At 44.9% G+C, this 27,502-nt stretch overlaps 1 protein-coding gene across 4 annotated transcripts in view; it reads right to left on the reverse strand.

Annotated features, from left to right (window-relative positions):
• The window catches only part of LOC308105480 (thyroid hormone receptor alpha-like), a 169,806-nt gene that overhangs the window by 3,690 nt on the left and 138,614 nt on the right, over positions 1-27,502 (reverse strand). For 3 of the 4 annotated variants that reach the window (XM_080456224.1, XM_080456223.1, XM_080456222.1), the window contains 5 exons: positions 18,821-18,882; positions 12,214-12,314; positions 10,100-10,247; positions 9,282-9,490; positions 1,200-1,349 (listed from right to left, as the gene is read on the reverse strand). In XM_080456224.1, the coding sequence (XP_080312350.1) occupies positions 1,200-1,349; positions 9,282-9,490; positions 10,100-10,247; positions 12,214-12,314; positions 18,821-18,882 (670 nt within the window). Of the gene's footprint in view, positions 1-1,199; positions 1,350-9,281; positions 9,491-10,099; positions 10,248-12,213; positions 12,315-18,820; positions 18,883-22,781; positions 22,906-27,502 lie in introns of those variants that run through there. The other variant, XM_080456221.1, reaches the window with a different exon arrangement.

Consider the following 27,502-nt stretch of genomic DNA (forward strand, 5'->3'; position numbering starts at 1 on the left):
ATATATATTTTCACCAAATGTTCGCCCCCCAGGATATGGACGGTAGTTTTTGTGTTTAACGCACAGTACATTTGAGCAACGTTATCTTTATTGTTCCAGATCCCCTTACTCTTCAGAAAGATTTATGAGTAATCTGACCGAGCAAGGGCCTGCAGTACACGACCCAAAATATCTGTAACATCATGATCACCGTATATTTTTAAACAAAATGAATGGTCATAAAATACACTTGCTATTTTCTCCTCTACGAGAATGTAGAACCCACACACACACGTATGCACACGCTGCAGTCGAGCCAGCAATTCAACACCCTGATAATTATCCAATCAAACGGGGTGGCTCATTACGAGCAGTGCAAACAAGAGGAAGGATTAGCAGCTGCTAATTAAGGCAGGGCAGCGTACAGGATACACTACAGTATAACATGTCGCCTCCACTCATTACTAACTCAAACATTGCCGCTTTGCTGTTGATTCTCTGCAGGAAAATCATGAACACAATGATCCCCTAGGGTGTTTTTTCTTTTTTGATTAGTGGAGATATACTGTATGTTTTAGTTTTTTTTTGGTGATAAAGGATATATGAGGGACTTCATGATGTAATATACCGTGTGTATATACAGTATATATGTTACAGTACAAGTGGGAAACCAGTACGAGTGAGAAAAACGGAACGAGGGGCGCCCGTTTTTCCAGCGCATGAGGCCCCTTTAAGGCCGGACCGTCCCGACTGACACGAATCCCCCCCCCCGGCTGCACGCCCGCCCCGCGCCCTGGCCTCGTCCTTTCCCGTTCGGCTGGCAAACCCTCCCCCCCCCCCCTCGGCCCGCGGCCAAAAACGGGGTTCAATACATATTTTGGGGTCACGGATTCGGTACTTTTTCAATACAGCAAAAAAGTTTAAATGCCAGAGAAATGACCTTCATTTTCCTTTGTTAAACTTAATGGGAGAGCCTCAGGAGCTAACGTATGTTATCTATTTTGGACGAGCGGCTGATATTGACCTGAAATGAAACCCTCAACTGTCAGTGCGTGCACGCATTCACACGCAGGCAGACATCATGCATGGCGCACGACGGGAGTCTGTGTGTAAAGGGCAGGCAGCTCCGACAGACACAGATGCCTTCCCTCTGGTCCTAAAAACACACATCTGACTTCTCCATCTGTCTCTCTCTCACCCACACACACACACAAACTCACCTCCGAGAACATGGGCAGTTTTTTGGCAAAGTCTACAACACGTGTGATGGCGGGGGTGATGATCTTGGTGAACTCGCTGAAGGCCTCGAGGTCCACCTTGTCCCCAGCGTCTGATGAAGGCGTAACGGGGGACTGGCCGATGTCGTCCGGCTGTACAGCGACACAAACGCATACACAGGTACGATTACAGGAAGTTCAATCTAGTACACAGTAAAATCCTTGGTTTTAATTTAACTCAGTATATTGATAGTACAGTATTTAACAGAATAAGTGTACTTAAGTGTGTGACTATGTACAGTGTGTGTTTGCATGCACACACAGGCTTGCTCCTCGTTGCATCATATCACTTGCGCGACTATAAAATAAATCGGTGTAAAACAAGGTTATTCTGGTTTGCGGGGGAAACTCGTGTAACCGCACCATCCCTTTGACCACATTATTCACAGTAACCACAGATGTGTTATAAACATATCCATCAAATAGAATCACAACTGAAGGACTGAACTCAAGTCCGTGAGAAATGTCAGCAGACATATAGCGTGTCTGCAAAAGAATGAGCATACAGAGTTATTTGAATCAGGGTCAAGCTCAGAAAAAACGACCTCTTCCAGGGATCCTCTGGGTTTCTTGAGGGGGTTCCAAAGGGACCCTAACATATTTTTAACGGTTTCAGAGCGGTTTGAGAACCAATGTTGTAATGTAATAATAAGTGGCATCCCCCGTACACCCACAAACCAACAGTAGAAATAACACATATGACCCTGCATGATTGAAGTCAATCGCTCCGCTACGCCCCCCCTGAGCCCGGAAATTATAGAAAATTGGAATAATCCGAATAATAATGTTTGATTGAGTACACTTCTTGTCACGCAAAGGCCCCAACATAAAGCTCAGGGATTCTTTGTCTGGGGGCGGTGATGTTCCTAGCGCCAGAGAGCAGCTTGAGAGACTGCTGAACTGCTGCCACCTTCTCAAGTGGAGTAGCTCAGAAAACAAAACCACAACATGGGAGCCAGCGCTGGGTCAGCTGCGTGTCAGGGCCTGTGAAAGGTTCAAAGATGTAGCCGGTGGGAAATGCCTCTATCTCATATCAAAATATTACACTTCACACCGCCTTAGACACAGTGTTTTTTTGTCGGGAATTCTAGCCACAAGCAGCCGTTATCTGGGCCAGCACAACAATCCAAGCAGATTCTGAGCGTTTCACTGTGTATGCAGCATGAACAAGTCAACACTTTGACTGTTGTGTATAAGTGTGGAACTGCACAAGCCTGAGTGTCAAAAGGGCCAGGATCAGTCAATCAGTGTCATTGATTGAAAGAATAATTTCAAAGTGGAAAACTGCAGAACAGAGTCATGGCGGGCAAGAGTCAGTGAACAAATCGCTTGGTTATTTTAAGGGCAAGTAAATGTCACGGACTTGTGTTTCTTGTGTGTTTCCCTCTCTTCTGTGTCTCCTGTTGGTCTGTGTGTGTGTGTGTGTGTGTGTGTGTGTGTGTGTGTGTGTGTGTGTGTGTGTGTGTGTGTGTGTGTGTGTGTGTGTGTGTGTGTGTTCCTATCCTGCTGCTCACTCACCTGGATCCTACACACCTCAGCGACTCACCCCCCCTCAACCAGCACACCTGTCATCCATCATCTCATCACCACTTGAAACCTTCACCCACCCATTGTCAGACTGTTGTTTCAGCTCCAGTGGTAATGACATGCTTAAGACTATGTTCAGACTGGCAGCCCAAATCCAATTTTTGGCCTATCCAGATTGGAATCAGATTGGTTTTATCATGTCTGAACAGCAAAAGAAACAAACAGATTTTAACCACATTCCTAGGTGGTTTGAAATGCAATTAAAATCTAATTTCTATATATGTGTGTTTCATTTTGAACACTCTTTCTTTTCTGTGAGCAACTACAGCAACAAATGCAGAACATAGATCAACGATTTCTGAATAAACAATTCTGAGTGGGTGCCGAGTGCCGATGGCCTAGTGGTTAAGGCGCATAGTTGCGGGTTTGATTCCCAAGGCCGACAACCTTTGCGTGTCACTCACTGTTTAATGAAAAAACAATGAGCTCATAGTCATAATTAGGGAGTTTGTAAATACGCTTCAGAGAGCACTGAGAGCGCACACTGGCCGCTCCAAGTGAAGAGCCAGGTTGGTGTCTGAACACTGGTGAAAACAATGGCGGAGGAAGTCGATGCAAAATGTGATGGTTGCGGCTTGTTTGGTACACTAGACTAGACAGTAATGTTTAACATGCATCTACAGTGAAACTTTGTGTGCTGCTGTTTTGACCAGGACCCCCTTGAAAAACCTGATTAATCTCAATGGGACTATTCCTGGTCAAATAAAGGTGATATATAAATAATAGAATTTGTCTCAACAGCTGTATTAGTGATATAAAGTAAATTTGAATAAAATAAACAGCGTAGTATCTTTTCAAAAGGGTGAATTACCTATACAGCTCAACTTTAAAGTCTTGTAGATTGTGTGTCTCACCGTTTCAACATGAATGGCAGTGAATGACATTTTAAAATGTAGACTGAGATCTACTATATATACTTTATTTGAAGTTATTTGAATACAAGACATACAGGGGCAATCTCTGCTTAACACATTGAATGCCAATCGCGTAGATCTACGCGAACCTATTTAAAGCCGCAGCGTGCCAATCACGTAGATCTACGGTTCGCATTGATTTTTCCCCAGGTGCACTTTCGAAATTTTTTGATCCATTTCCGGTTCCGGTTTGAAGACCGGAAACGGAATTATTCGGGTCCCGTTTTTTCCGATCGTATCCGCTTCCTGTCTGGGATCCTGTCTAAAACTCGATTATCTCGGTTGTTGTTTTTCTCCTCGCTGATCACCGTTTAGCGTATCTTCGCTGTATCTTCAAGATGGCGGCTCGGATTTGGAAAAGGTTTTCGCTGGCCGTTTCACACAGATCCCCTGTGTGTTTAGAACCAAATGAACGCGCACTTTTAACTTATTTAGCGAGGTCTGTGGCGACATGAAAAAAACAAAAAAACAACAATAAAACGCTGGCACTGGTGAGTACATTATGATATTAACCTCTGGCATGGAATGTGTTAAAGCAGGACCAAAAACTAATACGGGCCCATACTGTACCTACACATGTGAGACTACTAGCTAGTGCACATGATTGAAAAATATCCTGCATTGTTCTGCGAGGACTCCGACTACTGAGTGTCTCCCTCTAACGCGTGTCCAATTGCAGCTGCCATTGATTTCTATGCATTGCCAATTTTGCATGTTCTATGTGTGGAACATGTGAGCAGAGTAATGGAATATTTCCGCTGGTGAAAGTACATGCTAATGGTTACGATGCGGAGAATTTCAAACACACACACACACACACACACACACACACACACACACAGCTGTAGGAAGTGAACTGGCTGTTTCTCCTGGTTCTCGTAAAAGCCGCTCTCCCTCTAGATCCCTGTGACCACAGAGCTCGGAGTGAGAACACTGTGTAACCCTCTCACGGGCCAAGTGTGTCAGCTAACTGACGACACACACACACACACCACGCACACGTGGGAAGTCAAACAGACGCACATTTGCACACACATAAGCAAACAGACAGACAGACACAGAGACGGACAAGGGAAAGCTTTGCAATGTTTGAGCACATGGAGCAAGCATGTCTGCAGCCCCCGACTTACACTCTCTCCAGTTCACACAGCGAGGGTCTGTCGTATACGTGTTGCTGATGAATGCTTTTACAGATCTCTTGGAACAGGCCTGTTTGCATGGGAGCAACACACATCGCTCTGGTCGTGCCTTCTAAGTCAAGTTGCAGTGTCCTGAGGGTGACCTGGCCTGCAGGACAGGGACGCTATATAGGGACGCTAGGGTTAAAGTGGTTAAATACATCAAATGTTTTGGCCAATTTCACGTTTCGTGAATAGGGAGGTGATCGCAAAGAGTCTTCATTCCAGCGCACATGGTAGGGTTTTTCCCCATGCTGCTTTTCCATTGGTTTATATTGCCTTTCTGCTTCGCCCTGCTCATCTATATATAGACGCCATGGTACATACAGTATGGGCCATAGGGTTCATTCGACACTGATTAAAAATACTTTGTATCCTATACTTGTGGAAGTTACAGCGCCCACACTCATCTAGTGGCTTTCGGGCTGTCGGGCGCTTTGATAAACCTCATAATGGTTAGGGCCCATTTAGGGTTTAAGTAAGCAAATCTGACTGCGGCTCCTCCGTGGCTGAACATTCTAAAACAATTCTTTCTATTTCCAAGTCTTTACAGCGGCAACGAGGAGAGCAGAGGAGAGCCCCCTCCACCTCCGCCTGGGGGCGAGAAGGATAAATACAGAAACGTTTCATTCTCGTTGGGTGTTGCATGGAAACTGACAACACGTGAACGAGGCAGAGAGAGGAGAGGAGAGAGAAGGAGAGAGGAGCGAAACATCACAGGTCTCCCTAACGTCTGTGAGCATGGACATAATACAGTATATGCAGCGACCATCCCTTCACCGTCTGTATGTATTGACAATCTGCCATGCCACACTCCCCTATCTCCCGAGATAGAAACCCAACGGAGGAAGTAGACCGAAGCAGAGAGAGAGGGGGGTTAGCAGAGTAGAAAATGACCAGTTGTTTGGATCTATCTGGCTCTCTGTAAGTCCCGCCTATCTGGCCTCAGAAGCCGCGTCTACCACTGAAGAGTGACAGATTGATTACCTACACGTCGTAAAAAAAGGAAAGAAATACATATATATATATATATATATCTGTGATCAGGACTGATGGTTGCCAAGACCAACATGCTGTGGAACTGTGCATATATTCATATCATACAGCCCTATGCCACCACATGGGAAGAACGGATGAGTATAGCTACGTATGGTCAAGGTCTGAATAGGCTTTTTTTCACTGTGCATAGAACCCACGCCTAACTGGATTAGAGAGATGTTTAGCCCCGCTAACTTTCCTTTAAGCTGCGGGGTTGAGTATTATTATTATTATTATATATATTATACTGGCATGAATTAAACTGCACTGGAGTTTTTTCCTTCTTTTTCTAGGTTAGCCTGGGCGGGCTAGTCATGGAGTGAGGCTAATCCAGAAATTGTGTGGTTAAAAATCTAATTATGGGGCTAATTCTTTGCGCTAAGAATATGCGAGGGGTGAAATCCACTCCCCGAGAGACACAACAGATAGAGAGAGCGCAATTGAATGCCAATGAATAGACATGCACTTGTGTGCCTGTCTTTCTATACAAGTGTGCACACATGCACTCCCGCCAGGTGCCCAATTTATCTCTCCTTATTTGGGACATGCTTACACCTCGCCTGACTCTGCGTGAACATTCCCCCTCCATCCCCTCCACACACACACAAACCTCCACCCCAATCCCATATGGCCCCCTTTCCCATCACACCTTGCCACTTCCCTCTAGTTGCCTAGCAACCCCCTCCACAACACCTGCCAGGCACCATGGGTGCCTCAAAACCTCTCAGCCCCCTAGACTAAGCCTCCCCATCCCCATCTCTCCTTCTGCCTCGTTCCCAGCCGGCTCACCTGTTCCTGGGCTACAGATTGTTAATAAAGCCCCCCGCCTTGGCCGTGGCCCCGTCGCAGCTCCATCCTGCTGGGAGTGAGCAAGTGAGCAGCCGTCTAATGCAGAATAAGCTGCTCAGCTAATCCTGGCCCAAAACACACAGTCTGCCAGTGTGTACAGTATGTGTTGTATCCTGCTGTGTGTGTGTGTGTGCGTGTGCGTGTGTGTGCGCGTTCGTGTGTGTGTGTGCGTGCGTGCATGTGCGCACACACACATGGATGCACGTGTGCCTGTGTATCTATGTATGCATCGACGTGTGTAAGCCTGTTGCGTGCATGTTATGTCAACGTGTGTGTGTGTGTGTGTGTGTGTGTGTGTGTGTGCGTGTGTGCGTGTGAACTACCAGTGGCCTGCGGGCACACTGACAGGGCTTTCCAGAATAGCCCTACATGCCAGGGCAGTGGGGAAGATGGCTCAGAGAGACAGAGAGACAAAGAAAGAGACAGACAGACTGACTAGATGCCAATGTCTCTGCCAGTTTGGAAGGCAAGGCGCACATGACTGACGATAGGCCTGCAGCAAGATAAGTAAAGGGGGGGCATTACAGTCACTGAGAGACACCGCAAGGAAAAGAGAGGGATAGAGCAACAGAGATAGAACGAAGATATGGAGACAGCGGTGGTAGTGGTGGGGGGGGGGGGTTACGGGTAAAAGAGGGAAAAAAACTGGAGAGGAGAGGCGTGAGGGAATTAGGGCTAGTTAAGAGCCCACAAGGATTAAGTCACATAAACCCACCAAATACTAGATGGAGGAAAGACAGACAGCAGAAAGAGAGAGGCAGAGAGAAAGAGTGCGCGAGAGAGAGAGAGAGAGAGAGGATAGAGAAAGGGCACAGGGAGGAAGAGGCAGTGAGAAAGGCAGAAAGCCGATAAGAGGCGGAGAGAAAGAAAGCGATAGAACTGAGAGAGCAGATGGACAGAGAGAGAGAGAGAGAAGAAAAAAAGAGAATGAAGGAAGCTACACAGAACAGACAGTTCTGTCGGGATAAAGCCTCATCAGCCCTTCAGAAGAACTGACAGCCTTAGCAGGAGGGTTCTTAAAGGAATAGATCACCCGAAAATGTTGTCTCTTTCTTTGTCTACATAAAACACACAGGGAGGTTGCCAGTGCAACTCCATAGCTACGTACTTAGTGCAAACCTTCACTACAGCCGCCGTCTTCTGAAAACGTTCACGTCTACACACCCAGTTATCAAGCTGTATGCACATTCTTTGCCTCTTTGGAACTCTAAAGAACAGGTAACCATTAACTGTAGTTGTTGAGAATCTGCTACAGAGTTACACAAGAATTCCCGCTGTGTGTTAGTCACACTTAACACTATCAAAATGAGAGGGATATTTTATATAATATACATATGTATGTATGTATGTATGTATGTATGTATATATATATGAGAGAGAGAGAGAGAGAGAGAGAGAGAGAGAGAGAGAGAGAGAGAGAGAGAGAGAGAATATAATATTTGATACAATCAGAGTCTTGAACGATGTCTCTTTGTACGATGTCTCTTTGTAGTTTTGGGAGAGATATGCTCTTACTTAAACTATGTGCAGAAGCATTCAACGTCTGCCATTTGTGGTGAAACGCCCCTTTAAACAATGCACTTCATGTCACTATTTCAGGTTCCCTGGGTTTTATCAGCAGGAAGTCTGTGTTTCCAACGTGAGCCCTGGGCATTGGCAGACATGTGCTAAGTGTATGCATGGATGTGCACACACGTTCATTTGTGTCTGTACATCCATATACAGTATATTGCTCTGCTTAAGTATGCCAAGAACATACATTTTTATAATGGAACCTACTTCCTCAGTGTCAATATTCACTGCTGGCTGTTGTCTATTGACAGAATATATGTTCTGCAACGTCCTGCTGTACTAATGTGAGTACTTCATGTCCACCCACTATGTCAGACGTCTGGTGCCAGACAAAATAGAGGGAGAGAAACAGAGAGACATGGAGGGGTGGAAGAGTTCACATTTAGGAGCACGGAGAAAGTGTCTCTTTCTAGCCGGAGAGGGAAAACAGATGATACGGTACTGACATAAAAAACGCATGACTATTTTCATGAGAGTGGATGCGTGTCGAGTGTGTGTGTGTGTGTGTGTGTGTGTGTGTGTGTGTGGGGGGGGGTGTGTGCGTGTGTGTGTGTGTGTGTGTGTGTGGGGGGCAAATAAAGGCAACTGTGTTTTGGTGGTTTGTGACAGCACTGTTAAGCCAAAGCACTGAATGAGCCTCATATTTGCCAATAAAACGTTTTTGATATTTACCGTACGTATATCCACTGCATATTTTTACACTCTCAACAGTTAAACTGACACTTTAGTAGTGTACCTATGCACATACCGTATGTAATACGGTATGTGCATAGCATATACAGTCTATTCTATATACACTTGAATATATAGACACACACATATTGATCTATGCTTCAACCCATACGTCCCTGTGTTACAGTAGGTTGCTAGTGTGCATTTCTCCTCACCAGGAACTTGCGTTTCTGCTTCCAGTGGGAGCCCTGGGCGGCGTTGGTGTGGCGGTGGGCCTCGGTCACCATGCGGATCAACTCCCACTCGGCCCCCGTGGGCTCCGGCCGGTTCTGCAGTGTCTTCAGTGTCTCCTCTTTCTTCCGTTTCTCACGGTTCTCTTCAATGAGACGCCGCTTGGCCACGCGCTTGCTGTCGTCCAACACCACTGCAGATGGGGAGGAGGAGAGCGGAAGGAGAGGGGAGGAAAAAAAGAGGGAAGAGGAGCAGAGACACAGAGATTAGAATAAAATAAGTTTTCATAATGAACACAGTGGTACCCTCCCACACCAGCATGCAGTATTGCTGCAGCATTTCTTCACATTAATTCCTCTGGGGAGCCGAGTTTGCAGCAGCAGTAGTGGTGCAGGCATGCACTGTAAAACATGGGCCCTCTGTGACTGCTACGCCACACCTTACAGTTTCATATTCTATTCTGCTGACTTACACATAATTGTCACTATAATTGCTTGTCCGCTGATTACGTTGACTGAGGAGTTTGCAGAACGTTTTGTCAAGGAAACTGCAATGCAAATGTCGTTACCGTGGTGATTGTGTGATCTGATTAAGATCATTGTCCTTCATACGTCTGCTTACATTTAGATCGACTCTGTGTGTGTGTGTGTGTGTGTGTGTGTGTGTGTGTGTGTGTGTGTGTGTGTGTGTGTGCGCGCGCCCTTGTATCTTTGTGTGCCTGCAAGTAGGTGTGTCGTTGTGTGCATGCTTGTGTGTAGAGCTGGTGCGTGCGTGTGTGTGTGTGTGTGTGTGTGTCACTCACGATCCATGGCCATGCCCACAGCAATGCACTTCTTGAAGCGACACAGCTGACACTGGTTGCGGGTGATCTTGTCGATGATGCAGCAGCCATCGTACTTACAGGAGTAGGCGGGGTGCAGGTTCTTCTGGATGGTACGACGGAAGAACCCCTGGACACACAGACAGACAGAGCACAGAGAAAAAGATGAACAGACATATATATCGGGTGGAAACCTTGTATGTAACCTTGTATGTATATAAAAACTATTTAAGATGGCGATGCGAGGCGTTGTGAGATTGTAGATCAGCTATTTTCACTACTTTTGTGCGACACTCTTGTATCAAGAAGTAAGGCATTAATTTACAGAAAAACAGAAAAAGTTGAAATATGGAGATAAAAGGTTTCTACCCGACACAGCGACGATATACAGTATACAGTCAGACAGATGCAGAGGCATTATAAACTCCTGTTGATGTTTACCTCATAAAAATGTCATCTCCAAACTGCATCTCTTATTTGATGTTTGCCTCACTGGCTGTCAAGCCAGAGGCTGCTCATTGTGTGTGTGTGTGTGTGTGTGTGTGTGTGTGTGTGTGTGTGTGTGTGTGTGTGTGTGTGTGTGTGTGTCTCTCTCTCTCTACGGGTCCATGGTGTATATTAATTTATTTATGCTGTCTGTGTGCATTTGAGTATTCACGTGCGCATGCAAGCTCTATTTTGGGGCATGTTTGCGTGTGAGCGTTCACTGAATGCAGGCGATGATGTGCAGTTGGAAAGCAAACAAAAAAGACAAAACAAAAAATCACAGTCAAAAGAGATGGAGAGAGAGGGAGATGGAGAGAGATGGAGAGAGAGAGAGAGAGAGAGAGAGAGAGAGAGAGAGAGAGAGAGAGAGAGAGAGAGAGAGAGAGAGAGAGAGAAGGAAGAGTCAGAAATAAACTTTAGGGTGCAGAGAATGGCTGTATGGCTTTGACAGAGAACTCATATGAATACAGTGTGATGGCAGCAAAATTCCCTTTAAATGTGTAGATTTTAGGCATCTCTCTGATGCACAGCATCATACTTAACAAACCCATTGAACTGATACTTAGCGAACCCACTGAACTGATAGTTAGCGAACCCATTGAACTGATTCAGTATGACGGGACGACAATGGCTGTCAAAATGCCACACAACCGCATGTTTGTGCATGTGTGCCACCGTGTTTGTCTACCTACATGTTGGACATGTATATGTCCTTGTATATATGTTTTTGTGAGTAGTTGGTCTTGGTCCATGTATATTCATGTGTTTTGTGTGTACACTATTTGCATGTGTTTAAATAAAGTGATCAAAGAAGCATCATTGTGTGTCTGATCGTGGCTCTGTGGGAGACATTATGTGGTTTTATATGTGTATACTGTTTGTTCATGCACATGTGAATGGATGTCCTTGTGTGTATAACATGTCTCTGTGTATGTCTGTGTATTGACATGGGCAATTACTGGGCATCCATAAATATATAAATACAGTACATATGTACTCATGCTTATACAAGTGCTAACTTATGTCCCCATGTATGTTTATGTATGAAACTATGCATGCGTGTTGTGGTGTATTTGTATATTTCTATCCATATGTAAATACACACTTTGTATTTGTGTGTGAATTTCATGTCCCATGTGTGTATATCTGCATGCGTGAAAAGAGAAAATGGCAATATACATATTCTGTATTTTGTGTTAGTCTGTGAGCAGTGGTGGAAAGTAACAAAGCACATTTACTTAAGTACTGTACTTAAGTACAATTTTGAGGTATTTGTACTTTACTTGAGTATTTCCAATTTCCAATACTTTTACTTCTACTCCACTACATCTTAGAGGCATCGCGACGCGTTGTGAGCTTGTAAATCTGCTATTTTCAAATATTTTAGTACTTTTACTTTTGGTACTTTAAGTACATTTTGATGCCAATACTTCTGTACTTTTACTCAAGGATTTTTTTTATTCTGGACTTTTACTTTTTATATTGTTTGGTACTTTTACTTAAGTAAAGAATTGGAGTACTTTTTCCACCACTGTCTGTGAGTATATGTATCTGTGCTCACATTGTACAGAATGTGTCTGTGTGTGCAATGTGTTTACGTGCACCCTCACCTTGCAGCCCTCACAGGTAATACAGCGGTAGTGGTAGCCTGTGGCCTTGTCCCCGCATACCACACAAGGCTCATCCTTCTCCAAGTAGCTGGGGATGTACCCTGAGAGAGAGAGAGAGAGAGAGAGAGAGAGAGAGAGAGAGAGAGAGAAGGTCAGAGGAGACATAACTTAAGAATTGATATAAAGTTATGTAGATTCTTTATCAGTCACTTTGTCTTCTTTGTATCTTACTCTCTCTTACACACACACACACACACACACACACACACACACACACACACACACACACACACACACACACACACACACACACACACACACACACACACACACACACACACACACACACACACACACACACGTTGCGTGCAGAATGAATCTAAATTAGTTGCAGATAACGATAAATAGATGAAACCAATCAACATTCTCAACATTTAGCAAGAGAATGACTGCACTGCGATAACACAACCAGCTTGCAGTGTCACAACACACACACACACACACACACGGCAGTTCCATACATAAAGAGACCTCATGATGTGTGCCCTGGGGACATTCATCACATGGAAGTCAGGACAGGCCGTTCCCTCATTCAAATAACATGCAACCTTTATCTGTGACGCCCCTTTGTAAAGCGATATTTCCGGGGTTTTGATTCAGAAAGCGCACGCTTAATCCTTAAATCATCATCGTTGTTCTTTTAAAAACTCGACAAGGGAACGAGGGTCGAATTCAATTCAATGTCAATGGGGTAAAAAAGGGGAATTCAAGGGAATGGCACAGGAGGTGACTGCATCGGACTGCATCCTGAATTGGACCGCTCTGAACAGAATGGCAGAGAACTGAACGGAAACGAGTTGGAACGGATCGAAAGCGTTGCAGAGATCAACTGGACCGAACTGAAGGGAACCGCACATCAAGAGGAAAGGGACTGCATTTGGAAAGATTGCGATACATTTGCGACAAAGAACGCGCGGGATACTAATGTGAGGAGCATAGCAACTTATGCTCTCTTCTCCGCTCACGAGCCCGAAAGAAACGGCAGAACCTCCACTTCCCTCATTCCACTTCCGCTGTTATGTTTGGACCAGGGGAGAGCCCATAAAGTCTGCGGTGGCGTACGCAACATTTCATCACATTAAAAATGAGTTTATTTTGCCGCCTATACATGAAAGAAAAGAAAAGCAGAGTTAAAAAAAAAATGAGGGGGAGAGTGGAAAGAAGAAAGAAGAGATGAAAAGAGTAAAAAGAGGCAGCTTAATTCTCTATGCTGTTTGGTGAAACAGCATAGAATATTACAACAAGTTTCCCCCTCTGCTCAATTCAGTCCAATTCACTTGATTGGAATAAATGTTAGGTTAACCACTTCACCGTTGCATCTAAAACACAACAGCAAATGTTCTCTCTCAGTTGTTCTCATGTCTCGTTTCAATTCCAGCATAGTGTGGCATAACAAAAGGTGTGCACGTTTTGAGGAGAGCATCCCGAAACGTGTCTCTGTGTATCTCGTCTCTACTCCGCCCTCTCTCTCTCTCCCTCGCACAGTGCTCTCCATCCATAGCACGTCTCTCTCTCTCTCTCCTTCTCTCTTTACATCTCTTCCTGCACTCTCTCTGACTGTCTTCTCGTTTTTTTCCCTCTCTCCTTTTCTCTCTTTTTTCAAAGTCTATCCTTCCCTCTGCCTCAGGAATAGGACAGCCTGTTCTTTTTTCCGACGCGGATGAGAAGAGGACTGAGTGAGCCTGAGTGAGTGCAGAGACACAGGAAACAGCTCATTGCCAGCCATTTACTGTAATATATAGCTGGGAAACGGGCAGAGGGAGGAGACGCTACAATGCACGCTTGCACAAAAATACACAAAGTGCATGCCCACACAAACACATGGACAGCCACTGGCACATCTTTGGACACTAAAGGGACGTCATAGGGAAAACTGTAGACGAGTGTACAGTACATGTCTATAACGCATTCACCTGCAATTACATTAGCGTGGGTCTCTGTGTGTCCACATTTATCCACACATGTATGTACTATATGCTGGGCTTTCACCAACTAGTCGACTAGTATAACCACTAGTCGACTTTGTTGGTACTAGTCGAATAGTTGAAAAATAGTTTTTTTTATAATTTGTTTTAATGCCATAGCAATGGCCCATCTTACTATTATTATTATCCTCATGACTTTATTTTTTATCAAAAGGGGGTCAAAAGTATGCCCAATAAAAGCCTATTATTGGGCAATGGGGATCCTTGGAGACGCTGCTGTGGTGCTGTGCTGCTGTGCCAGAAGCGCTTCCCTTAAAACGCCATAAAAATAAGGGCAGGAGGATAATAATAATAGTAATATAGTAGTAGGATGGCATTAAAACAATGCCCCCCCCTATAAAAAAAAAAAAAAAAAAAATTAATGTAAATTTCGACTAGTCGACTACTACTTGGTCAAATGAGTCGACTAGTAAAAATCATTAGTTGTGAATGCCCTACTATATGCTATACATTATTTGTTTTGCTTGTGTGTGTGTGTGTGTGTGTGTGTGTGTGCGTGCGTGCGTGCGTATAAAGGTTCCGCATGAGTCCTGCCTGGCAATGTCGGTTAGACCCTGCCCTTGGCTCAACTACAAACAGAGGTGGAGGATGGATGGGCAAGGCGGAGAAGAGAGGAGAGGAGAGGAGAAGAGGTGAAGAGGAGGTGAAGAGATCAGACCAGAGAGAGAGAGAGAGAGAGAGAAAAAATAGAGAGGGAGAGGGGGGAGAAGAAATGAGGGAAGAGGTGGATGGTGGATGTAATATATGTCATCTCTGGCAGGGAGGTCTGCCAGGCCCAGACGCTGCCTGGTTGATCCTGTGCCAGTCTGTGGGGGCTGTTGTTTGGAAGCTGAGCCCAAAATCAATATGGCTGCAGCCCTCTCTCTCTCTCTCTCTCGGTCTCTCTCTCTGCCTGTGGTCAGGGACCCTCCCATGAATGACTCTGCCAAGTAATCAGGCCACCGATTCAGAGTGTTAGATGAAGTGAGAATTAAGAAAATATAATTTTCTTGGCAACAATTAAGTCATGATGTGGCCTCCTTCTTAAAAAAATGTTTTCACGATTTTTCAAAAATAGCAGATCTACAAGCTCATAGCGCGGCACTCGGTGCCGCGCTATGAGCTTGTAGATCTGCTATTTTTGAATAGCCAAAGAAATCTTAAGTGACACAGATACGTTCCAGGTCTTAATGGGTTAAGATACACTTCATAGTTTGTCATTGTTTTGTTTTTTAAACACATGACATATGAGATACATTTTCCTGTGATGACGACTCAATCCCAGGGCAAAGCAGACTGAACAACTTAAAACTTAATGAAAATAAACAATATTATTACATGGCGTGGGTTGAATGCTTGATTCTGATTGGTCAATCGCCGAATTCAGCTGGTGTGTTATTTCGGGATAATGACCGATGAGCTCAATAACAGACCCGCTGTCCAATCAAAGGCTCAGAGCACCTGCTCATATCAACCTGCGCTGCTTGATTTTATGCCTGTATCCAACATGACAGCCATGTAAACAAACACACCGTGTCATTTACAACTAAACGTTGCTCTCAAGAATGTTATTGAAAACATTTGAAGCGAGAAATACTGTACACAATGCAGCAACCAAAAATGTATTCTATCTGATCAACTCTTCCTTGTTTTCCAAAACGACCGTGTCCGCCCTGCGCAACACTTTCATTGCCGTAAGCAATGTTTTGTTGTTACGTTTTGTTGTTACTTTTGGGTCAATGTATTAATTTATTTATTAAGTAGCCGTGCCTAATCACCCTGCTTAATCACCCTGTCGGAATTTATTTATCAATAATGACCGGCTACCCATCAATTATCGCTTGCATAATGAACGTTTTGCACACTATAGCCTTTGGGGGCAAGAGTTTGAAAGTGCCAGTGTCAGACACAAGCTCTTTGTGTGCCCAGGACCACTGTGCTCCTCCCATGACTGCCAGGGCCAAAGGTCTGCCAACTTCCATTACCAGACCACGCTGGACCGTCTGTCAGGGCCTAAACATTTTCCATTCAAACGCTCCACACTTTCCCAGACCGAATGTCTTAATGCAGATTTTCTGTTTATTGTTTGTTCATGTTTGACCGAGGGTAATAATATTAATGACACCTCCTGATTCTCAAGAGAAAGCAAGGCAAGAGTTGTGTTTAACCCATTTAGACATGAGGCCAATTTTAAAAATGCCTTCTAAATCCTAACCTACGTTTTCAGAAAATCATCACATTTTGCTCACAAAGTAACAAAGTATATAGTGGGCACAGAAAATGTGTTTATTTTTGTATTATCATTTGTGTGTTCCAATCTGAATATGCATTGGTAATAGTATCCATAGCAATAAGCCTCCTCCCCAGAAAATCTGGTGGCTGTAAAAATGGTAGGAGTAAAGTAAGTGAAAGAAAAGCAACCATCTGCCCATGAGATTGTTTAACTGCTGTCCGAAAAAGGCTTCAAAAACCAGCCAAGCAGTCCCACGTGTAAAATTGTATTGAAGGATATCTAATGACATCATTAAGGTCAAGGTAAGTGGGCCGTTATATAATACCTCGATGACAGCGACTCAGACAGACATATTTTCCACCTCTCAAATGTAGCGTAGCAGTTGAGCGTACGCTTCAAGCAACGGCAGGCGAGTGCACCGGAAGGCAGAGTGCATGCTGGGAATGTAAAAAGGGGGGTGGGGGGGACATTTGTGGCTTTCTGACTGGTTAGCCCCATCACTGGCACGATGACAGATCCATATGAACGCATACGTTTTACCCCGCAGATGCTACCCACTGCTGAACACCCCACTGGCGCCTTGAATATTTTCTCGTCTCAATTCTTCTGGCTGCCTCTCTCTCTCCCTCCTTCTCTCTCTCAGCCGCAACCCCCCCCCCCCCCCCACACACACCCCCACCCCACCACGCCACACCCCCACCGTCTGTTTAAAATGTATTTGCTACCCCCTGGCTCGTGGGATTTAGGAGTTGTCTGTCAGACACGGGTGCCGCATCAGGGAAGAAAGCGAGCGGAGCGGAAGACATTGGTTTGCCAATGAAAGGCTGTGTGCGCTACATTACCTCTTTCTGCTCATTCTGCTCAGGTTACACATCGGGAGCACAATGTAAACAAGGTGATGGTGAAGTCAGGTACCGCTGCTTTTCACAAACTGAGCAGGAGTGGCAGCTAAAGCCTCGTTTATACGTAAGTGCACGCCAGTGAGAAGCTCAGTAAATGGCAGATCTACAAGCTCACAATCACAAGCTCTTCCTGTTCTCCTGGTAAATTTTCTCACCGAGCCGCATAGCGTTGTGGTTTGTAAATGTACGTACAGTACTGTACATCATGCTGCTATGGCAACCAGCCGGACTAGGCTGATGAGAACAGAAAGTGAAAGGGAGTTTACCCCAGTGGTTCTGAACATGTGAACACTGGTGGGCCACGAGGGTATTGCCAGTGGGCCCACAAAAAAATTGCCAAAACACTAAGATTTGACTGATAATATAACATTAATATTTGAAAAAACATAATAAAAAAAAATGTCATGGTATTTTTGTCTTTAAAGCCTTGGGGAAAGATTTAATAAACATGCTCTGAAAATGCACCTACCCAAAATGCACCCATCTGACCAATTAAGTGGTCACATGAGCCACGAACGCTTTTCAAGTGGGACCTGATCCAGAAAAGGTTGAGAACCACTGGTTTACAAAGTGGATAAATTAACATTGAGGACATTTGACAACCATCTAGGCAGTCGCAGCGTGACCTTCCCTCCAGTCTATGAGATCGGGAAAAACAAATCACTTTTAGCCAAATGCCGTTTCAAGAGGAGCTTAAACTCTTAAATGTAGCATTCAAAATGCACGTATTTTTCCAAAATGGTCAATAGTGCTTCTGAAATCAATGTATTATTACACTATAGGTTGGCACTGGAAAACATTAAACAGCTGAAAAATGCTAAAAATAAATACTGGAGGGGCACTTTATCTGGTCAGTTCAGTTGCCAATATGGTACATGTACTGTAAATGGACTTATATCAATACGCTTGACAAAAGTACAGTCACAATGAAGGAGTAGTATGTAGAAATGAACAAAATAGACAACAATTCCAGATTGCAGTCACAGCGTAGTGTCGGTATTAATGCAGCAAGGACCAATACGTTATGTAACCCACACATCTGTAGAATGATATACATAAGTGTATATTGATAGCATAAGTACCACATACTGTCTGTATGTCATCTACAGAATGTCCTGTTTTGTATAGAGAACATGCATGCTGAATGTGTAACACATTGCTCTGGGTGTGCAAATGGAACAAATAGGCGATATAATAGTACATTTGAAGCAAGCGAGGGTCGGCTCTGCGTGGGAAGTGAAATCGTTTTTCAATGGAGACACTCGCTGCAGTAAAAGGCTGTGATCTATTAAACCCTGCCATCCTGCCACTTCAGGTGAGATAGAAGGGGCTTTGTTTTTGTTTGTAGTGGCCACTTTAGAGACGTGTGGTGGAGCATAGAGTGTCTCTCTCTCTTTCTCTCTCTCTTTCTCTCTCTCAATAGAAAGTGCTTGGAGTCAGGTGCTCACCAGTAACACTCTTCACCGAACACTGGCTGTTCTTCCTCTTCCTCTTCGGGCCATCGAGCCACCTGAGAAGAGAGAGACAGGAAGAAAGAAAAATAATTACATTAGTGAATGGACTACACACACACGCACGAACACACACACACAGTGACACGGGTGACATAGGTGTTGGTGCTTGGCATCAACCGCTGCCTTTCTTTTTCTCTCTCGCTCTCTCTGCCTAATTGAAGCCTGCACAGTTGGCCACACACACACACACACACACACACACACACACACACACACACACACACACACACACACACACACACACACACACACACACACACACACACACACACACACACACACACACACACACACACACACACACACACACACACACACACACACACACACACACACACACACACACACACACACACACACAGGAGAGGTGTGCAGAGCCCAGAGAGGTGCTCTTAGCTGACCGCCTGTTCCCCACTGGGAAGCATGAAAGTACAGTGGCTGGAAAGAGAGAATGAGACAGACAGAGAGAGGCGGTGTGAGGGAGAGAGTGTTGTCTATTAGTGCGGTACAGGAGGATGTGTGCAGACTCCCCTGGGCTGTGCTGCTCTGTACTCTCAGACTGCTGCTGATCGGCCCCCAGCTCTTTAATGCCGCCGCTCAGAGACGGAGCTGCACTCCATTATAGCGCCATCAATAAAACATGGGCATGCTCTGCTGAGATAGAATGTACCGGGCTATAGGTTGCATTTGCTCAGTAAGCAAGTTACAGGGACGTCCTTCACTTGGGAATTGGGCAATTACAGGCGAAAAGTAGGATCTTCTCAGAGCCCGGGCCGTTCTTCGGCTTAAACAGGCTTTTGCGGATGTGTGCCTGTTAGAAATCCCAGACTGGTGATGGGGGGGGGGGGGGGGGGCTATGAGTGGAAGGAAATCGACAACTGACACCCCCGCTACCCCTTCCTCCGCCAGACACTGTCAAATTGCACTTGAGCAAGGCACGGAACCTCAGTGGCCGACAGCGCAACAATTTGCGGTCACACTGGGTAGCTTGCGGTTATGTGACTGCATGTGCGTTGGCCTCCCCATGAACTGTAACAACCTCCTATTGCTGGTAACAACAATGTCTTCCTAATTGGTCTGCCTGAATGAATAATGTTGAAAACATTTCACAGTCGTATCTACAGGGAGTAATGTCATACACCCACCGCAGGTCTGTCAATGTCCTGTTAGAAGCCGATATTGTCTCTTAAACTTGTAATTGTAACATTGGCTTTGCTCCCTTCACATACAGTAGGCTGTTTCTTATGTTCTTGGGAGCAAGAAAAGCTATTGGAAATACATTGTAAAATGCCTGAAGTGTCAACGCTCTAACCAGTTTTGATCATTTTCTGTAAAGCTGACCTATTTTTTTCTCTATCTACAGTGGTTCTCCAGCAAATTGCATTGTTTTTAAAAGGCCTGATGAACAGATGTTATGGAGTTGTTTTTCTCCAGGGAGGAGACTTTCATTGATTGAACAATGTAATATTATGTCTGGCCTCATTAATGCTCCTAAATGACCCGGGGGAGCACCCACTTCACCTTATAACGAAGCATGCTTGGATATTTCTTGCTGGCAAGCCACATCTGCCCTGGGAGGATATAAATGCCTGCTCAATTTGGCAGTTCAAGATATTGAGCCAAAATGCCAACTGCATCCGCACTTTGTGTTCTACCTTGGCTCGAACTGCAACGCTGACTTGCCTTTGCCCTTTTGAGAATGCATCAGTGGGATTATGAGCTGCATAATAAAGCCCTGTTGAGTCAAAGTTCTGCTGTCACTACTGTATTGTTTTTCCAAGTCTCCATGTCGATCTTGTGTGTTTTGGGATTTGCCCAACCCCAGGGCAAAAATTACCCATACTAGACAGTAGACACACGTGGTGGGAGACGGGTGGTGATTGGACGTGAGACCTAAAGAGGGCACCTGAACACTAGAGCCCGACAGATATCAGTTTGTCCGATATATCGGCCATTATTCAACTTTTTTTGACAACATCATCGGCAATTATGCAGCTGATGTGTCCTGATTTTTAACCACTTTCAACCTGGCGTTCCTATTAAGCTTGTAGCTCAGAAAATTCTTGAATAGGGCCTAAATAAAATGAGGTTCAGTTTATGTGTATTTTATATTTACTTGCTTGTATATTGTATAATTAAAGTTAAATGTTATTTTCATATATTGAAGTTTATTTTTATTTCATTTTTTTTTACTAAATATCGGTCAAGACGTCGGGAATTGTTGGTCTAGGACTCTCCAAAATAAGGATCGGACCCGAACATCTGGCATCAATCAGACTCGATCCAGCAAAGGTGGACAGCGAGAGACAGCGATCCACGGCGCTTGGGCAAGGCAAACTGATTGACACGCTACGTTTCTTTGTTTGTTTGCTTGTTTTTCATTTTTATGGACAAAAAGTGCATGTTGGTGTGGCTGAGAGAGAAAGCATCTGAGAAGCTGCCAGGGCAGAATGACAGGGTGGGGATGATGGCACACTGCCAGGAAAAATAAGGTAGAAAAATAAGGCAACTGTCTCCCTCTGCTCCCTCCCGGCCCCATCATCAGACAGAGTCACGCACCATCGCTGGGGGCAACACCGCCAACCTGTCAGGTAACTGACAGGTTGACGCCCATGTTGAAGCCCATACACACAGGACCTGTCTTTGCTCTTGTCCTCCCTGACTATACTTTGTTTCCTCCTTCCCAGCTCCTTGTCACCTATCACCTCACAACACCCTGTGTCCCGACCCCGTCAAGGCCAAGTGAGATTGTCAGACGCTGGGAGTGTTTTCCTACTTATCCAGGCATTAGATGGCCCATGAAGAACACACTGATGATAGGAAGAGTAAGTCTTCACACACATACATGTGCGTACGCATGCACGAACGCAGCCACGCACACACGCACGCACGCTGAGTGAACCCTCAAATAGCTTTAAGTTAATGAAAGTCTTTTGAAAGATATTTCTCTCTCATTCAGACAGTGAAAGAGAGAGCGAAGGATATATACTGTATATGTTTATATATATATATATATATACTGTACACAGAGAGAGAGACCATTCCTCATCTTCATCTCAAAGAGAACATAAATAATTTCCCTTGCTCTGCTTGAGAGATTACTGTACAAGACCTGAGTGTTAGGTAAGTCAAAGCACCCACAGGAGAGAAGAGGGGGAAAAAGAAAAAGTCCAATAAAAACAGAAATCCTTGCTGGCATGTATCAGTCAGTTCAGCAACAGTGCAGAGGTGATGCCTGGCTGCATTTGTTGTGGAGTTTGTCCACGTGCAGTGTCAAGCGATCCACCTCTTGTAACTACATGAAACTTTGAAGCAGTGCCCTGTCAAGTGTGGAGAAAAAAAACTCCCAAAACAACACAACCCTGCAGCCCACTCTGTTAGACTTTGGGTGCTTATGTAAGAACGCTTCACAGCCTGGCAGGATTTTAAATTGGACCACGCGGCCAGGGGGGAACGTGCTGCCACGCAGCGCAAAGAAGACAAGTTCATAGACGAAAACATGCATTCAACTTTTTTTTGACGTTTACGAGCCAGGGCAAGTCTCCGGCTCTTTTGAATTTTCAGCTTGTAAACTGACACTGGATGTATTGCGACATACTTCTGTGAGTGTGCAAAGTCCTGCCTGTTGCACCATGCACTCTGCCAGCGCAACTTAAAGCACCCATGGACATAAACACAACACATACATGCAGCTAAAAAGAAACAGATGTGGACACAGTCACACACAAACGGAGAGGAGTAATTCTATGCTTGGAACACTGCGAGTGTGTGGAGCAGGCAAACAAGTTCGCGTTACTCGCAGAGCGTGCAAGAGACACACATACTGTAACAAGTGACACATAACAGCGACGGTAATATGACATTCTTTAACAGTGAAATATGATTTCACCCTGACCTGATGACGCAGTGCGAGTGCAGAATATGCATGGCGGAGGAGCAGCAGAAGCAGTTGTAGTTGCGGTCGTAGCTGTGTGTGTTTGGCTGCCGAACAGCGCACGCACACATCCAGTCTCTCTCTCTCTGTGGATGTCTGTCTCTATCTCTGTCTTAGAGTCTACTGTACACTGACACCTCTGCCAGCAGTGCTAAGTTTAGCTCCCTGGCTAGGGACCCGAACACACACACACACACACACACACACACACACACACACACACACACACACACACATACACACACACACACACATACATACACACCCTCCTCCTCCTCCTGCCCTTGCTCTCTCTCTCTCTCTGTCTGTCCCTCTCTCTATACTATCTCTACACTCTCTGCGGGCCTCTTGCACTCTCCTGCTATCCCCGCCCAGCCTGTCCTGATTGGACCGCAGCCAGCCTTTCCACCTGTGACTTTTTCTTCTTGACAATGGTTTTTGCAGGGTGACTGACATGTTATGTTTGACATGGCCGACTGAACAGGTAACTGCCAGGCCGGCAAGTTACAGAGCCCTGTGTATGAGACTCTGTGCTATTTTTAACACGGTATAGGATTTAATAAGGCCATGGCTTCATGACTGTAAATGATAGCAAAGAGCATAGCTTTTGCAAGCGCCACAGTGAACGGTGGGTTAGTGGCGCAACCGCCGGCGATCCAAAACAGGAGTCAGCACCAGTACAAAATGTCCTTGAGGATAATGCCTGGCAAATTAACACCCAAAAAATAGAGGCAACTTTTTTTTAATCTGGCGACTCGCTGCTTTGAAGTGTGCAATCCAGAAACAGAAATAACTATACAACTGAGCCCTAAATAGTCCAGCAAAATATATCGAGAGCAACCACTGAGCAAGGCCCCTATCCTATGTTTAGAGTGCCACAGTAGCCTATTGTTTGGACGCACATGCTACACAGTAAAACCCTCAGTGTTAACTCTGTGTATAAACAGACACAAATGGTCCATTTTGGGTCCATGTTTACACTCTGAGCTAAGTTAGCATCGAGGATTTGTCAGTGTATAGGGCTACAGCTGGGGCCGTCCCATCCCGTCCCATACGTCCCCATGAGCTAATGGCCACTTTGTTCCCTTGCCTGTCCCACTATTGTGTAAATTACAGGCTAAGCTAGGAGGGGGAAAGCATGCCACTGGATGAAAGCTAGCCAACTCCCTCTAGCAAAACATACTAGAGGGCACACTAACCCACAAGTCCCATGACTCTGGAATTTCTCAGCAACAGTAGGCTAATGCATTTTTAACCCATTTTGATGTTAATGTCCCTACGCAAGTCTTTAAGTTTGCCACTGAACATTTTTTGACAATGCCATAAACCCAGAACACAAATAAATCAATGCCATGTAAATTAACAAGCAAATTCCCGCAGGCAGGGCTATTATGTATTTGCATAATATAATTTCAAGCACGAGGGGTTTTGTTTGCCTAAGAAGGTTATCGGCAACATGATTGCGAGCAAAAACAAGATTGAGAGCAAAACAAGCGGATAACTGATGAACACCCCCCCCCCCCACACACACACACACACCGATTAGTTCAGGCTTGTGTTCGTCGCGGTTGAGTGTTCTTGAACGTGACCCCCGCCAGGCCGACGTGCTGATCTTAGATGACAGCTACTATTTTTGGTCGAGGTTTAAACGTGTGAGTGGACCGCCGGACAGTGCAGGCATGACATCATAAATGTTAGCCATGTGAGGCATGGAGGAGCTCATGTCCAATGTGCCACACACACCCCGTATACCGTACATACGATACATGGAAAGATCATCAAGTGTAAGTACATCCATCGACACCTCCAGGTCAGACCCTGTCCTGGGGTCATGTCATAGCGGAACGTAACATTCAGCGGAAATAGGCGAACATTCTGCGAAAAGATCTACAAGCTCATAACACGTCGCAAGCTTGTAGATGAGCTATTTTCCGCGAAGAGATTTGGTGTAGAGGGAAAAAAATAGGGGGACAAGGAAAGACCCCTGGGGGACCCCGGTCAACGAAGCATACAGTTTAAGTGGTTATAGGTCATACAAGGACTGTGTACGGTAGTTAGCCATAAGTACTTTTATACAACGTTTATATTATGTAAGCCTTTAGTTGATAGTTACAGTAGAGAGAGAAAGAAAATGCAGAGAGAAAATAGGGGAATGAATGACACAGTGAATGGTCCGGCTGTCTGGGAATTATTAACGCTGATGTTTGATGTTTGATGTTTGTCCTATGAATTGTTATGTCACAGGATGTCTTTTCATTTTGGAATGACACAAAAATCCCCACGGGCAATGGTGGATTAGGAACAAACTTCACAGTGTAAGAAAAGAATAAAAGCATTGTGAAAATGAGGGTGCTTACCGGTGGAATAAAGAATCAAATCTGTTCAGATCTCTGAGCCCCCAGGAACACAAACCACACACCATAGAAACAGCGTTAGCAGGATTGCGTTCGCAATCTAAAATTAAGTTAGACGCATGTCAAGGTGGCCGCTGGTGAAAACAGAACCTTGTCAGACAGGGGCTCTGTAGTACTTTTTTTTAGTACATTTTTAAATGAAATACAGAAGAAACATTTGATTTGCTACAATCATGTGAACCAATTCCGTAAAAATAATCTGTCTTGCGTGATTAGGTTTGCTATAAAAGAACCGAGTTGTTGTTTTTATAAAGAACCTGATTTGATCACGTTAAAGAATATCTCCTCCAGCTACTGAATGTTTGGCAGGTGTTCACAGCTGACTGCACACAGCATCGGTGCCAGGGTGTGTCGCTTTCAAATAACAGCCAATTGTTTGTTGTTGTTATTTGTGTAAACTTGTAATTTGCTTGAAATGTGTCTGTGATCAAATGTCAGAGCAGTGGAGAATGTAGGCAAGCTGTGAGCACAGGAAGGGGGATTGTAATTATGCCGGGAACAATAATTGACTGAGGACATTGACAGGCCCTCAGTCAATTATATTGATCCGCACACAGGTGTCGGGTGACATGGGCACGTACATGTTGAATTAGTGTACTCACACACATTTCTAACTCAAAGACACACAAATCAACCGCAAGAGGCCCCACACACACACACACACACACACACACACACACACACACACACACACACACACACACACACACACACACACACACACACACACACACACACACACACACACACACACACACACACACACACACACACACACACACACACACACACACACACACACACACACACACACACACACACACACACACACACAGAGAGAGCATCTGTAATCAACAATAACCTCCACGACTCTCTCATGTTCTCTGATAGCGACCCAGTGTCCCACCGATCTCAAGTCACTTTAAGCTGAGTAAAGCGAAACACTTTGAAATAAATCTTTAACCCATTCAATCCGGGAACGCATCTACAAATGCCTTCTAAATCCTAACTGGTTTCTAAAAAAACGTACGTTGCTATATCAGTGGTGCTCAAACTTTTTCATGTCAAGAACCCCCACCATGATATGTATTTGGCTGCCAACCCCCATCTCAAAATATTTAGTTCCAGGGACCCCCAGCCAGAAGCAAAGATTTGAGTTACAAATGTTCAAAGATTTGCACAAAATGTTCATGATTTTTCAAATATAGCAGATCTACAAGCTCATAGCGCTGCACTCGGTGCCGTGCTATGAGCTTGTAGATCTGCTATTTTTGAATAGCCAAAGAAATCTAAAATGACACGATGCTTTCCCGGTCTTAAAGGGTTAAGGCACAAACACCTCACACAAACACTGTGTGCAACTGTGCATACCTACAAAAACATCTGTTAACCACATGAAAGCCAGTGTCCCAATCCTGGGCATGAGGATCTCCAAGCTTACAACACACGTTGCACAACACAACACGTTGTGAACTTGTAGATCGGCTATTTTAGGCAGAGATTTTGTGTAAGTATATAAGGAGGGGACCAAGACAAGTACAGGCCCCTGGGGGACCCCGGTCAACAAAGTATATAGGGTTTAAGTGGTTAAAGCCAGTTTAAGCCACATGGACCACTTTCCATTCTTGTCCAACCTCTTATCGTCCCACAGACATCGCTGGAGTTTTTTTAAAGCCCCCATACAATCAATGACATTTAAGTGACAATGGCCCCTCCCTGTGACTGTTGTAAAAAAAGATTTATAATGGGAATATAAACAATACATTACTCTACAGTCCGGTACAATCAAGGGCAGCATGGTCCCCTATTACCTTCAGGACATGATCCACCCCACTCCCCTTCCTGCACACTGGGGGGTGCTATGGAGGGGTTATTGGGGGTGGGGGCCTTTCAGGTAGGAAGAGGATGGGAAGGGTGGGAATGAGGGGGGGGGGGTCAAACACCCAAAGGCCACTGGGCTCTAGCTGAAACCTCGCCCCAAATTTGGAATCATACGTCATAGATATGTCATAGACAACAACTGATGTCATATATACAGTAGATGACGTCACAGGCTGGCCACATGAAGTCCGAGATGGACATTAGAGCCACGCCGTTCCATGTTGAACAGATGCTACGTTTAATGATAACCTGGTAACAAAGACATTTTTTAGCATGTCATTATTTTATTTGCACTCTATTTACATGACCATTTACCCTGTCATTTGTTGACTAGGGTTCATGCCGTTTACTCCGATCTTGCATTTGTAAGTCGCTCTGAATAAGAGC

Source organism: Gymnoscopelus braueri (assembly GCF_963280865.1).
Source record: "Gymnoscopelus braueri genome assembly, chromosome: 17".
Taxonomy (NCBI): Eukaryota; Metazoa; Chordata; class Actinopteri; order Myctophiformes; family Myctophidae; genus Gymnoscopelus; species Gymnoscopelus braueri.